Raw genomic sequence first — 15,061 nt, forward strand, 5'->3', positions numbered from 1 at the left:
CACACTCCGGGACCTTCTCCTAGGGTCCATTTGAATACTCAGTCCACCTCAAGAACCTGGTACTTAACCATTACTGTCGTACGTTCTATGAGTATGTGAGTGAGTAGTAAGGACACAATTCGAATTACACAATTCTATAAGACTACTCTGCCACAAGCTTACTTATCCTTTGACCTGGATGATGGGTCACAGATGATGTAAACCCACACTGTCATAAATACAGATACAGTAGGAGTCCATTTCTGCTCCCCAAGGCACAAACTACACTAATGTACCCTCAGGACTCATTACTGCACCTCAAGGTAACTCAATGTAACAATGTGTACATTTTTGGGGCCAAAACGGTGCATACCGGTATATGTTCCCAAGCAGTATATAAAGGGTACCTTAGAGGGTTCTGCCCCAGTGGCAAAATGATGTACTCCTAAAGGTACAATAATGAACTTTATTTTCTGAGAGTGCACGTATGCCATGAAAATTTTAACTGTGCAATGGCAGGAATGGTTAAATTGTTCCTGATAATTTCATTTGTGACTTATGGGTTGTGTTGTAGACAAGACCACCTAAACTGAGACTAAGTCATAACTGAGACCAGAGTGTATCAAGATCGAAACAAGACCAAGCCTTTGAGGGGTTCAGACCAAGTCAAGATCAAGGCAGGGCGAGACCGAGTCAAGACCAGGACCAGACCAGTGTGTGTAGGGTGGTGGGGAAAATTTTCAAATTAGCAATGAGTCATGCTATTGGTCACATTTGAAGCATTAAGTTTTGCATCCAATCACAGTAATGATGTTCACAAATTAATCAGACAATACACAGGCAATTTAATGAAATCTCAACAGGTGTGGTCTTGACTGGTCTTGAAATAAAATCCTGAGTCTCTGTGTCTAAGACCAAGAAAAAACGCGATCGATTCTGAGATGAAACTGAGACCTTCAAAAAGTGGTCTTAAGACTGGTCTCGAGTCCTACAACACTACTTACATATAGGATAACACAGTGATAGTGATAGTATGGCAGCATGGTGGTGTAGTGGTTAACAATGTCACCTCACAGCAAGAAGGTTCTGGGTTTGAGCCCAGGGTCCTTTCTTTAAGGAGTTCGCATGTTCTCCCTGTGTCTGCATGGGTTTCCTCCGGGTGCTCCGGTTTCCCCCACAGTCCAAAGACATGCAGGTTAGGTTAAATGGTGGCTTTAAATTGACCGTAGGTGTGAAATGTGAGTGTGAATGGTTGTTTGTCTCTCTGTGTCAGCCCTGCCATGATTTGGCGACTTGTCCAGGGTGTACCCTGCCTCTCACCCATAGTCAGCTGGGATAGGCTCCAGCTTGCACAGAATAAATGGTTACATATAATGGATGGCAACTGATAGTACTCAATAATCCTGGAACTGTTCAACTACTATTAAATACCTACTGAGTATTTGGACACCAGATTATGATGTACTGCATTTTGAGTACCCCTATACTGTACCCCCAATTGCTCACTAAAGTCTTCTAGCAACAATTTACTTGCTGTCCCATGCACCAGACTTTCCACCACAGGGAGCAGGTCCTTCAGTGCCACTGGTCCCAAACTCTGGAATTTTTTTTCCTCAATCTCTCCGTGTTTGCTCTTCTTTCTCTTCTTGACTTTCAAATCTCAATTGAAGACTTCATGGAAAAGAGAACATTTCTCTTCTTATCTTACTGCTTAGTGTTTTTAACTCACCAGCCGTAGGGTGATGAGCTGTTGCCATCACGTAGCGTCAATTGTCCGTCTGTCTGTCCACACTTCACAAAAATTGCTACTCCTCCATGAGTTTTCAATGGATTTTGATTGTATTGTTTGGAAGATCTAATCATCTGCACAAAAGTTACTCCCTGGTTTTGTGATTTCTCATTAACAAGTTGCTAATTAGGCCGGTTAACAACCTTTCAAGAAAATCGCTACTACTTCTCCCTGAGTTTTCAATGGATTTTGATTCAGATTGTTTTGTTTTGAAGATCAAATTGTTGATAGGTTCTGGGTTTGAGCCCAGCGGCCGGCGAGGGCCTTTCTGTGTGGAGTTTGCATGTTCTTTCCGTGTCAGTGTGGGTTTCCTCCGGGTGCTCCGGTTTCCCCCACAGTCCAAAGACATGCAGTTAGGTTAACATGGGGCGGCCTTGGGCTAAAGTGCCCTTGAGCAAGGTACTTAACCCCTGACTGGTCCCCAGGCGCTGTAGTATGGCTGCCCACTGCTCTGGGTGTGTGTGTGCGTGCACGTGTGTTCATTACTTCAGAAGGGTTAAATGTGGAGGATAAATCTCACTGTGCTTGAAGTGTGCATGTGACAAAGGTTTCTTCTTCTTCTAATTGTTGTCATGAAGACAAGTATTGGTTTCTCATGGAACAGCTGTGTGAGTTACTGCCTCGCTGATGCTCTGTTTTTTCTTCCGTCCTGTAAAGCGAGCTTGGGATTGTTAATGTAAAGGGCATATCACGGATAAATTCAGGAGCAAGATCAATGTAATTCTCTTATTTTATATTAGACTTTGGTCAAATATCTGTAACATTCTGCATTCTGTGCAATTTTGTTTTACCTTGCGCAATACCAGAAAAATTCAGTTGAAATCAAGCCATTTGAGGCGAATTGGTCCGCCTCTGAAAAAACTTGGCATTTGGATTTCCCGGCAAACATTGATTTTCGTGACGTCGCGTGCGGGACGCCTCCCTCTGAATCCTACGTCAGCGCTGGTTTGTTTATGAGAAAACGACCTGGTGGTTTTCTGCAAATTTCTTCAACGTTATCGTGTAATTATTAAAATGGTTAACAGATGTATCATAGGAGGGTGTAGCAACACCAATCTTGATGGGATTAGTACTCATCGTGTTCCAAAAAACTGGACAATGAGAGAGAAATGGGAGCGCTTGGTCTACACAGGCTGTGCACTGAAACCGTGCTTGCGCTTCCGCAGGTGACATCACGAATCTGGCTCCAGACTCCCTTGGGATTTTTCCAGATGCGTTTCGTTATTTTATTTTTTTCTGCTGTAGACAGATGGCCTTGTGCAAAATTACCCTTCTGGATGAGTGTGTAAAGGGACATTCTCTCATATAAAAAAAACGAAATTGGTCCAGGATATGCACTTTAACCTGTCATTGGACAGTAAGGCAGTATGAGCATTCAGATGTGTGGGAATGTGTGTGATATGTGCATACATGTCAACCTTTGGTCAATCAAACCTGTATAACCAACCTCCAAAATCCGTATTTCCCTTATAAAATCCATATAAGATGCAAATTAAAATAATTTACCTAAAAATTGAATGATAATTAACAATGATATAGCCCAGTTACTTTTTATTCAATATTAATAACAATAAACCTTCAGAATGAATATAAAGCTCCAATGTTTGACAAAAACACAGTGTTATCAGCGTAGTTACGAAGGAAATACTTCGTTGTTTGGAGACAGGTTTCACCGAGCGGCTATTATGCACGAGACTTCATATTAGCCACAAAGTCAGGAAAATCTGTTCGTAAAATTACGTTATAATGACCAAATACAATGAAAAGTATTTTTCCAGTCTCACCTGTGAAAGGTAATCCCATGTGATCTCGTTTGGACGGTAAACCTGTTGGTACAGTTAAATGCAGCACATGAATGAGGCATCTTTATTCTCGGCTACTGTCTAGACGCTATACCAGAGACGGCTGAAGAATCTCCACTTTGCCACATCCAATATGGCGGCGAGGATGACGTATGATTCTACGCAGAAGGCGGCGTCTATGTTTACATGTCTATGACTTCACGGTTGGCGGGATTCTCGCAATGCGGTGTGCGCATGATCAAAAGTGGAACGAAGTCTCACTACCACAAGATAACGTGCGATTTCATAAGACTCTTTACTGGCTGTCTGTGGTGTACAGTACGCTTGTAAATGTTATGCGCTCTTTTATCATCGTGGGAATTGATTATAGCTCTAAATAAATATTGAAGTTTTTTTTAAAGAATCCGTATAACTTTATTTATACGCCCGTATACTACGTTTATTGAATCAAATCCGTATAAAATACGGACATTCCGTATAGGTTGACATGTATGTATGTGTGCATGGCGTCTTGTGTTGGACAGGCGTCCCATCCAGAGTGTACTGTATTCCTTCATCATATCCAATTTTCCCAGACTAGACTCTGAATCCACCATGACTCTGACCAGGATACAGCAGTCACTGTAAATGAATGAATGAATGAATGAATACACTACCGTTCAAAAGTTTGGGGTCACTTTGAAATGTCCTTATTTTTGAAAGAAAAGCACTGTTCTTTTCAATGAAGATCACTTTAAACTAATCAGAAATCCACTCTATACATTGCTAATGTGGTAAATGACTATTAAATGTCTGTTTTTTGGTGCAATATCTCCATAGGTGTATAGAGGCCCATTTCCAGCAACTATCACTCCAGTGGGGCGGCACGGTGGTGTAGTGGTTAGCGCCGTCGCCTCATAGCAAGAAGGTCCGGGTTCGAGCCCCATGGCCGGCGAGGGCCTTTCTGTGTGGAGTTTGCATGTTCTCCCCGTGTCCGCGTGGGTTTCCTCCGGGTGCTCCGGTTTCCCCCACAGTCCAAAGACATGCAGGTTAGGTTAACTGGTGACTCTAAATTGAGCGTAGGTGTGAATGTGAGTGTGAATGGTTGTCTGTGTCTATGTGTCAGCCCTGTGATGACCTGGCGACTTGTCCAGGGTGTACCCCGCCTTTCGCCCGTAGTCAGCCGGGATAGGCTCCAGCTTGCCTGCGACCCTGTAGAACAGGATAAAGCGGCTAGAGATAATGAGATGAGATGAGATGAGATGAGATGAGATGAGATGAGATCACTCCAGTGTTCTAATGGTACAATGTGTTTGCTCATTGCCTCAGAAGGCTAATGGATGATTAGAAAACCCTTGTACAATCATGTTAGCACAGCTGAAAACAGTTGAGCTCTTTAGAGAAGCTATAAAACTGACCTTCCTTTGAGCAGATTGAGTTTCTGGAGCATCACATTTGTGGGGTCGATTAAATGCTCAGAATGGCCAGAAAAATGTCTTGACTATATTTTCTTTTCATTTTACAACTTATGGTGGTAAATAAAAGTGTGACTTTTCATGGAAAACACAAAATTGTCTGGGTGACCCCAAACTTTTGAACGGTAGTGTATAAGTGCCCTTGGTTTTAAACATCCAGTTCAGATCTTTAAAATTCACCCTCATGGTTCTCAGCACTGCTTTATGGCTTCCAGAAGTGTCAGTTGCTTTGAGTGTAGCCTGCTGTAGATCATGTCCTGAACGCTTGGCCAGAAGAGGGCATTCAGATTCTGCCTGACAAAGTTACCGGAGCCGCATCTGCATTCCTGCCCGTTCACCGCGCGCGGGAGAAGAGAAGAGAAGAGAAGAGAAGAAACAGTCGCGCGGAGAAGGAAATCCTTTTCTTTAACACCCCAAAGTCGGTGGTTTTGTTTGTTTGTTTGTTTGTTTGTTTCCGAGTGGATCATAAGCCCTGTAGACATGTCCATGGGAACCTTTTTAATGGGGATTTCTTTTCTTCTTCTTTTTTTTTTTTAATAAATAAATGAATAATAATTAAGGGGGGAACCGACGGTGTCGCTCGTGCTGCCGGTGGAGCCGTTGTTTTGCGTCGCTTGCGCAATGTGCCACGACGCTCGCGCGCGGATTGCCGAGGGGACGTCTTGGGATTGATCTTAAAGTTTTTATCGGTGAGAAGAAAAAAAAATCTTTATATCAGACTGATAACTTCGATGTGGAGTCTTTTCGGATAAATGGCGTGTGTGATTGATCTTTTTTTTTCCTTTCTGCGCGCGGATCTCGACGGAGACTCGGTGTGTTTAATGTGACGTTTTGTCGGGAGCCGTTCTACGACATGCTGCATGGTCACGACGGGGGAACCGACACACACGGATACCGGATACCTTCGACGCGCTCGTGCTGCGGCGGAGCTCTGATTGCGTCGTGGAACCGGCAGTGGCTGCTGCTGCTGCGCGCGACGGCTCCGGTTTGCGGGCTCGGGAAGACGCGTGCCATGCGGATGATTCAGGACACCAGACGCATCTGAAAAGCCCCTTACCGACTGTCCATACCGATGAGTAAGTTTGCTTTTCAAGAAAAGCAGTATGACTTGCATGCATTATTATTATTATTATTTTTGATGTCATGAGATCTGTCGGTTCTGTCCGACCGGATTCCGTGGATGCCCCGTGATGATGTGGCGTCGTTCCGTGCACATAGTTCAAAACAAACAAACAAACAAAACCCATGCCAAGTTGGGTGTCGGTAGCACCGCTGGAGATTTGCACAGGGTTCGAGGGTCTCGCGAGCGCAGATGTTGGAATGCAACCTGATGGAACGACTGGGATGACTGGTTCCGATTAAAACCGTCAGGATGGGATGAGATCAACATGGAGCGAGTGTTGCGCTTTCATTTATTTATTTCTGCGTCAGACTTGGGTCTTTTCTTAATTTGATAATCGGTGCGCCCGTGGGTGTAGATGCAGTGTGTGTGTGTGTGCGCGCGCGTTTTGTGCGTTAGAGACGGGTTGATGCGCGCCCCTGTGTGCGCGCTCACGCGTGTGCCTGTGTGGGTGGATGAGTGTCTGAGAGTGTGTGATGAAGGCTTTAAACGCAACATTCTCCCCTATGAGGCAGTTCGTTATGTCCTCATCTCTCTCCTAATCCATGCGTTATGATTATTATTCTTATTATTGTGTGCGTTCTTCTTCAACTCTTCATGCTGCATATTTCTATTCACTGTTAAAATCTCATAACCTGCTGTACAGTAGGAAGGTGCAGAAACAGAAACGTGTTGCACAGAAATCCGTGTGTGAGGGTTGGCGCTTGGGTGCAGGATGAGGATCTCGTTGTGCAACACGTGCAACCAAATTCACCTCGGCAGCCTGTTGTTGATTGTGCCCCTCTTCAATTCCCTGTGATCTCCATTTTGGTCCTATGATTCATCTTGAGGGCGGTACGGTGCTGTAGCGGTTAGCGCTGTCGCCTCACAGCAAGAAGGTTCTGGGTTTGAGCCCAGTTGCTGACAGGGGTCTTTCTGTGCGGAGTTTGCATGTTCTCCCCGTGTCTGTATGGGTTTCCTCCGGGTGCTCCGGTTTCCCCCACAGTCCAGAGACATGTGGTTAGGTTAACTAGCTACTCTAAACTGTCCATAATGTGTGTGAGTGAGTGTGAATGGTTGAGAGGAGAAAACCTCTATAATAATCCGGTAGAAGGCAACGGGAAACCACTACTGTAATGCTCCATAGAAACTCTGATGGACATCAGAGCCGGACCTGCGAGTAGGCAGAACACTAAAGAAGAAGCAGCTCTATCTTGAAACCCAAGCTGAACAAGAATCCAGTCATGACAGCTGCTGGAATTTGTTCAGAACAGGCTGCTTTGAGTATTTCTGTAACTGCTGATCCTCTTGGGAATTTTCACACAAGTCTTTACTCAGAATGGTGCAATCAAGAAAAAACATCCAGTGAACAGGAGTACTGTGGACATTAACGCCTTGTTCGTAAGAGAGCAGACAGAAAGGTGAAAATAACTCACATCACCACTCTGTTTAATTGTGGTGAGCAGAAACGCATCTCAGAATGCACAACGTATCAAACCTTGAGGGTGATGAGCGACAACAGCAGACGACCACCATGTCGGGTTCCACTTCTGTCAGCCAAGAACAGAAAACTGAAGCTGCCATGGGTACAGGATCACCAAAACTGGACAGCTGAAGACTGGAAAAACGTAGCCTGGTCTGATGAATCTCGATTTCTGCTGAGGCACACAGATGGATTCGCCAGCAGCGAATCCATGGACCCAACCTGCCTTGTGTAAACAGTCCAGGCTGGTGGAGGTGGTGTAATGCTGTGGGGAATGTTTTTTCTTGGCACATTTTGGTCCTGTTAACACCAATCATTGCCGAATTGCCACAGTCTGATTGAGTATTGCTGCTGACCATGTGCATCTCTTCATGGCTCCACTTCCATCATGATAACACAGCGTATCACAAAGCAAAAATCATCTCTAACTGGTTTCATGAACATGACAATGAGTTCAGTGTTCTTCGGTGGTCTTTCCAGTCACCTGATCTGAATGAATCCAGTGGACCACCTTTGGGATGTGGTAGAACGGGAGATCGGCAGCATAAAAGTGCACTTGAAAAATCTACAGGAATTGCGTGATACCATCATGGACCAGAATCTCAAAGGAAAGTATCGAAGATCTTGTGGAATCCATGCCACAAAAAAAGAGGCTGTTTTGAGGACAAAGGGAGGCCCTACCCAGAAGTGTTACTAATAAAGTTCTCAGCAAGGGTATTTCATTATAAACGTCTTACTGGCACATGGCACATGCCTAATGTATACAGTATTCCTCAAATGCAATGTCAAGTAAAAATGAAATTAAAATTGGCATTATGATCACGGAGCTCATTTCAGTTATCTTACAGTTATAACACATTTCTTTGGTATTATTATTATTTTTTTAAATACAGAATGGATTTAACCAAAGGCAAATGCATTATTCATACTGAAATAAATAAAGATTCTCAGGGTATTTGGTTGCATTGTGCATCATGGCTAGGATCCTGTGAGATGCAACAAAATAGTTGCACTACTGGGAGATTTTTACTTTCATGTGTGCACAAGTGAATGGTTGGATATAAAGCTTGCACAACAAACAAACACCGTGTTTCATTAATATTTACATACAGTGTACATTTATTCATCCTTAGTAACTGCCTGGTCATGGCTGTGGTGGTTTGAATTAGGCTACTAATTTGTTTATAATTTGAGAAATGGAATAAATTCATTAGAAAATTATGATATTAAGGAACAGCCAGAGCCCGAATTCACGCACCATGCAGACCCTGTTTTTTTTTTTTTCAATATTTCCAGAGGCACAGTGGTAAGATTCATATTATTATTAACAACAAGTTTGTCATTTCTGATCACAGATACAGGATAGAGATAGAAATATTGGTGCGTCAATCAGGCACAGATAGAGATCATGGCATTGTGTTTAATATTAGAATTATTATTAACTGCACTTAGCAGACACTCTTATCCAGACGCTCTTATCCAGAGCAACGTGCAACATACCAAGAGCAGCCTAGGGACCAGTTGGGGGTTCGGTGCCTTGCTCAAGGGCACTTCAGCCATTCCTGCTGGTCCAAGGAATCGATCCAGCAACCTTTTGGTTCCAAAGCTGCTTCTCTAACCATTAGGCCATGGCTTCCCCCGTTCCCCCTTTTATACCCTTTCTGTGTATTGTATATGTGTGGCAATGTATAATAGGAGTCCATTATTTTTCAAACAGGCACTCGAATTACTGATATGGCATACGTGAGTGCTGACATTGTGCCTGGAAATATTCTGCTTTTTCACTCAACCCAGTACAAGGCTAATTGTATAATGAAGCACAATGTCCCCAGGATATGGTGATCCATCCATTCTGCCCATTTTCACCTATCCACATTATAAATTAATTGATATAATAAACCAATAACAGCTGAGGCCATGGATTAATGTTTTAGCATAATTCAATTTACTGGGTCCAAGAGTACGGTAGCTCTGAGACACGTTCATGATTCTTGAAATTGGACAGAGATCTACTATCTACTAATATAAATGCAATACTATTACACTGAGGTAACAACAAAAAGTGTATGGTGCTTATGAATTTGAACTTGTAAACAAGTGTTGAAGCAGTATTACTGCTCAGTGTATGCCTTATCTTATGTGAGAACCGAATTGAAATGTCTCACCCGTGTATGATAGCAATTCAATTGTACAAAGGCTGATAGCATGGCAACAGAAGGTCCAGACAAATGTAGCTGATTTGGTTGGCTGCCACTCAGTTAAGTAGTAATTGTTATCTAATAGAGTGGCTCTGGCAGGTCTTAAAAACCCTGTCCCTTCATGCCACAGTGAGTCAAAGTCCAGTTGTATTGTACGAATGGTCTGTTCTCATACAGTGCTAGAGATGGAAGATGAACAAAATAAGCTTTGACGAGACTAATTCAAGCCCTTAGCGTTGTTAATTAGATTCTGTGTGTCCAATGAATGAATATGTTGGTTCTAAGATGGAAAACTAACAGTGGTCCAAGAGAACGATGAAGGCTTAACTTCTTTTTCTTTCACTCTGCTTTTTTTTTTCAGGCTCTGCCATGCGACGGCGATGGTTTGTGGTGCTGCTGGTGCAGGCATGGCTCTCTGCGAGTTTTTCTAATGGTGAGAGGCCATGCCCACGGAGCTGCCGCTGCGATGGCAAGATTGTTTACTGCGAATCCAGTGCATTCCGCGACGTGCCAAAAAACCTGTCTGGTGGCTGTCAGGGTTTGTCTCTGCGCTACAACAGCTTGGCAAGCTTGCGTGCCGGCCAGTTTGTTGGCCTCAACCAGCTCATTTGGCTCTATCTTGACCACAACTACATTGCAACTGTGGATGCTCGTGCCTTTCAAGGAATAAGGAGGCTCAAAGAGCTCATCCTGAGCTCCAACAAAATCACACTTTTGCATAATACCACATTCCACCTGGTACCAAATCTGAGGAACCTTGACCTGTCCTACAACAAACTGCAGGCTCTGCAGCCAGGTCAGTTCCAAGGACTGCGCAAACTCATCAGTTTGCACATGCGCTCCAACTCCTTGAAGAATCTACCATCTCGCCTCTTTCAGGATTGCCGCAATCTTGAATTCCTTGACCTTGGCTATAACCGTCTGCGCAGCATCACGCGTAATGCGATGTCAGGGCTTGTGAAGCTGACAGAACTTCATCTCGAGCATAATCAGTTCTCTAAGATCAACTTTTCCAACTTCCCCCGGCTTTATAACCTCCGCGCTCTTTACCTACAGTGGAATCGCATCCGGACCATGAGCGAGGGACTTACATGGACCTGGAGTTCTCTACAGAAGTTGGACCTTTCAGGAAATGACTTACAGGAGCTGGAGCCAGAGGTCTACAAATGCATGCCGAACTTGCAGACACTTAACGTGGATTCCAACAAGCTGGTTAACGTCTCTCAGGAAGTTGTGTCGGCTTGGATATCCCTGAGCATGATCAGCCTCGCTGGAAACATGTGGGACTGTGGACCTGCCGTCTGCCCCCTGGTAGCTTGGCTGAAAAACTTTCAAGGGAACAAGGAGACTCCCATGATTTGTGCCTCACCCAAAGAGGCTCAAGGCGAGAAAGTATTGGATGCTGTGGAGGCAAGTGGTGTGTGCAAAGTCAGTCATGTTACTCCCTCATTTGCTAGCTCTACAACTACCCTTTCTGGTGCCCCCGCTATGAATGGAACCCTTCCCTTTGTGCCCACTCTTCATCCTGGTGGTAGCAGAAGGGGCCAAGGCACATCCTTGCAACATCCCACTCCTTCAAGACCACCACAATCTGACATCTCTCAACCCGAGCAAGATTTTGAGCCAGTTTCCTTCCACAAGATAGTGGCAGGGAGCGTCGCACTATTTTTATCTGTTGCAATGATTCTCCTTGTGATTTACGTGTCATGGAAGCGCTACCCTAGTAGTGTCAAGCAGCTGCAGGAAAACACTTCAGCTGCCCGCAAACGTCGGAAAAAGTCTAGGGAGACTGAACGTACGCTCAGCACCCCTTTGCAGGAGTACTACGTGGACTACAAACCTTCAAGCTCCGAGGCCACAGATGTTCTGGTCAATGGAACAGGGCCATGCACATACTCCATATCCGGTTCCAGAGAATGTGAGGTATGACTCTACACTTCTTGCTACTTCTGTAACCAAAACCTTTCCACAGTTTGGCAATGAAAAAAAAAGCACAGTGTAAATTGCTTTTAGAAAAATGGTGCTGTGATTTTGGCTTTGTCATTTTGTCGATTCCATGTTGGCGGCTTGAAATATTTATAAGAGTGGGATGTCAAATACTTTTAAGGCTACTTGGCTCGGACTGTTTTTTATTGATTTCTGGCAAATGTGTGCATTTTGATTTCAGTATGCTACATAATGTAATTTGCTGTTATTTGTTCAGAGTCATTTTGAAAAACACTGCTGTATTTGCAATAAATATATGCTGTCACATCAGCAGATATGGTCACATCCACCATTCACCTGTACAACTTTACTTTGCAAACAATGTTTTTGGTCTTTTTATTTAATGTTGTGAATTATGACAGACTTTGTACTTGTACTAAAAAACAAAATGTCATTGATACAATGTCTACATTGTGTTAAATCGTGGAGTATCATAGATACCAGAAAACAAAAATTAATTTAAGGCTTTGACTGCGTTTGGACAGTGAAGTGGTACAAAAATTTGTTACTGGTTCTTATATTTCTAGCCATAGAAGACAAAATTGTACTTCAACCAAACAAGCTAATAAAATAGACGATAATTTAATTTTCCCAAAATGTTCATGGTATTGACTATGAACAAAGTGATTTTTTTATTGATTTTTTGCTTCAATGGCAGTTTTATGTGAAATACAATTCCATGAAGCTAAAAAAAAAAAAAAAAAAAGTTAGCATATATTTAGTGAAAAAAAGTGATGAATTTGACAACATATGCTTTATAACCAGGTTTGCACTGGACAATCTTTACCCAAACTGTGCTGTCCCAGACAAAAAAAAAAAAGCACATTGCAAAATAAATTTGCTCCAGAACTGAGGGCCCGTTTACACGAGGACGCTGTCGGGAAAAAACGACTAAATATTTTATCGGAAGTGCCTTTCGTCTACACGGGGACGGCGTTTCCGAGGCTGAAAAACGGAAAAAATTGAAAACGCCTTCCAGAGTGGATAAGTTAAAAACATCCCCCGTTGCATATCCGTCTAAACTACCCAATACGCGAAACTCTGCTCGGATCTGCTCACGTCGGGTACGCGTTTACGTCATACATATGTCATATACTGTACATGCCAGCCCGGGAAGTAAGAAAGTAAGTAAAAAAGTAAGAGCATGTCTGATTACATCGATCCAACGGACCTTCAAGCTGCTCTGGCAGCTTTAATAAACGTCCAGGAGTCCTTCGAACATCTATACCGAATCTGCACATATACCGTTAATGAACAGAGGCGGGTATAGTATGCTCTTACTTTCTTACTTACTTTCTTACTTACCATAGCCAGAGTAGTCAAAGTTTTCGCGGCGCAGATGTGCAGATCAGACAAGACGGAAGACGTTGCGCATGCGTGCAGACATAGCGGAGGTCTTTCACAGCACCATCTAGCCGCCTGGCATGCACATCCAATTGAATTCCACACATTTATGCGTCACCGTATAGACGCAGATTTCCTCCTCGAAAACGGTCGTGTAGACGCGGAAAAAAGTGAGAACGAAAACGGACTTTTGCGTTGTTGTTTCAGACCGTCCCCGTGTAAAGTGGGCCTGAGATGCAACCATGTTGGTGCCATTGCAACCAATGACAAAGACAATTTTTATTGAAATTTCAGACCTTGTGTGCAGCTACTTTTGTCTAAAAGCTACCAGTAGGATGACTGCATAGGATGAACCTCACTACCATGACGGCTTCAAATGCAGTAGTGGTGATAATAATGAAATTTACATGCAACATGCTGATTGATAGAAAATGGCTGACTGATGTAATCACAGGTCTATCATCAGAGGATCTTCATCACATAATCTGACACGGAGAACGGTCTGCTATCGCAGTCTGTTATAGAATTAAGGCCTTTTTTTTGGGGGGGGGGGGTTCTCGGACAGTGTGATGATCATAAAAGACTGAAAAAGTTTAGTCTAAAATCTGAGCACCAGTGCTCTGAATAACTGAAATAAGTAAATCTGGTATCATCTCTAGAAGTTGTCGTGAATGTAGACTTGAAACACTCTGATGAAAGAGCGTCTCTCTCAAAAAAAAAGAAAAAAAACAAACAAACCTGGTTTTGTATTTGCGTCAGTTACTGCTGGGTCTTCTTGCCTGTTTAATCTGTTTCTAATAAGGGTTTTCAACTGCCGTTGTAGCGGTCGCATTACCACAAAGGACAGTACTTTTGTGTCTTATTTATGTATTTACTTACTCTAGCAAGTTTCCTCAAGGAACGCGAGTCTGCTGATGATGTCTGTAACAAGATCATCCCGCCCTCTCTTTTTTTTTTCCAGCTTTTTAGCCGTTGCTGTTTTATCCATATGCTAAAAATATGTCTCATATCCATACATGTCAACCTATACGGAATGTCCGTATTTTATACGGATTTGATTCAATAAACGTAGTATACGGGCGTATAAATAAAGTTATACGGATTCTTTAAAAAAACTTCGATATTTATTTAGAGCTATAATCAATTCCCACGATGATAAAAGAGCGTATAACATTTACAAACGTACTGTACACCACAGACAGCCAGTAAAGAGTCTTATGAAATCACGCATTATCTTGTGGTAGCGAGACTTCGTTCCACTTTTGATCATGCGTACACCGCATTGCGAGAATCCCGCCAACCATGAAGTCATAGACATATAAACATAGACGCCGCCTTCTGCGTAGAATCATACGTCATCCTCGCCGCCATATTGGATGTGGCAAAGTGGAGATTCTTCAACCGTCTCTGGTATAGCGTCTAGACAGTAGCCGAGAATAAAGATGCCTCATTCATGTGCTGCGTTTAACTGTACCAACAGGTTTACCGTCCAAACGAGATCACATGGGATTACCTTTCACAGGTGAGACTGGAAAAATACTTTTCATTGTATTTGGTCATTATAACGTAATTTTACGAACAGATTTTTCTGACTTTGTGGCTAATATGAAGTCTCGTGCATAATAGCCGCTCGGTGAAACCTGTCTCCAAACAACGAAGTATTTCCTTCGTAACTACGCTGATAATACTTTGTGTTTTTGTCAAACATTGGAGCTTTGTATTCATTCTGAAGGTTTATTGTTATTAATATTGAATAAAAAGTAACGGGGATATATCGTTGTTAATTATCATTCAAATTTTAGGTAAATTATTTTAATTTGCATCTTATACGGATTTTATAAGGGAAATACGGATTTTGGAGGTTGGTTATACAGGTTTGATTGACCAAAGGTTGACATGTATGCATATCCAGTCCTTTGATTTTTAT

At 42.9% G+C, this 15,061-nt stretch overlaps 1 protein-coding gene across 1 annotated transcript in view; it reads left to right on the plus strand.

Moving 5' to 3' along the window:
- The first annotated feature begins 5,901 nt into the window (after positions 1-5,901).
- The window catches only part of LOC132873285 (leucine-rich repeat transmembrane neuronal protein 4), a 243,467-nt gene continuing 234,307 nt past the window's right edge, over positions 5,902-15,061 (plus strand). The window contains exons 1-2 of the mRNA XM_060908667.1: positions 5,902-6,100; positions 10,166-11,727. Of these exons, the coding sequence (XP_060764650.1) occupies positions 6,097-6,100; positions 10,166-11,727 (1,566 nt within the window). The 5' untranslated portion in view covers positions 5,902-6,096. The remainder of the gene's footprint in view (positions 6,101-10,165; positions 11,728-15,061) is intronic.

The sequence above is a fragment of the Neoarius graeffei genome, chromosome 25 (assembly GCF_027579695.1).
Source record: "Neoarius graeffei isolate fNeoGra1 chromosome 25, fNeoGra1.pri, whole genome shotgun sequence".
In the NCBI taxonomy this organism is placed as follows: Eukaryota; Metazoa; Chordata; class Actinopteri; order Siluriformes; family Ariidae; genus Neoarius; species Neoarius graeffei.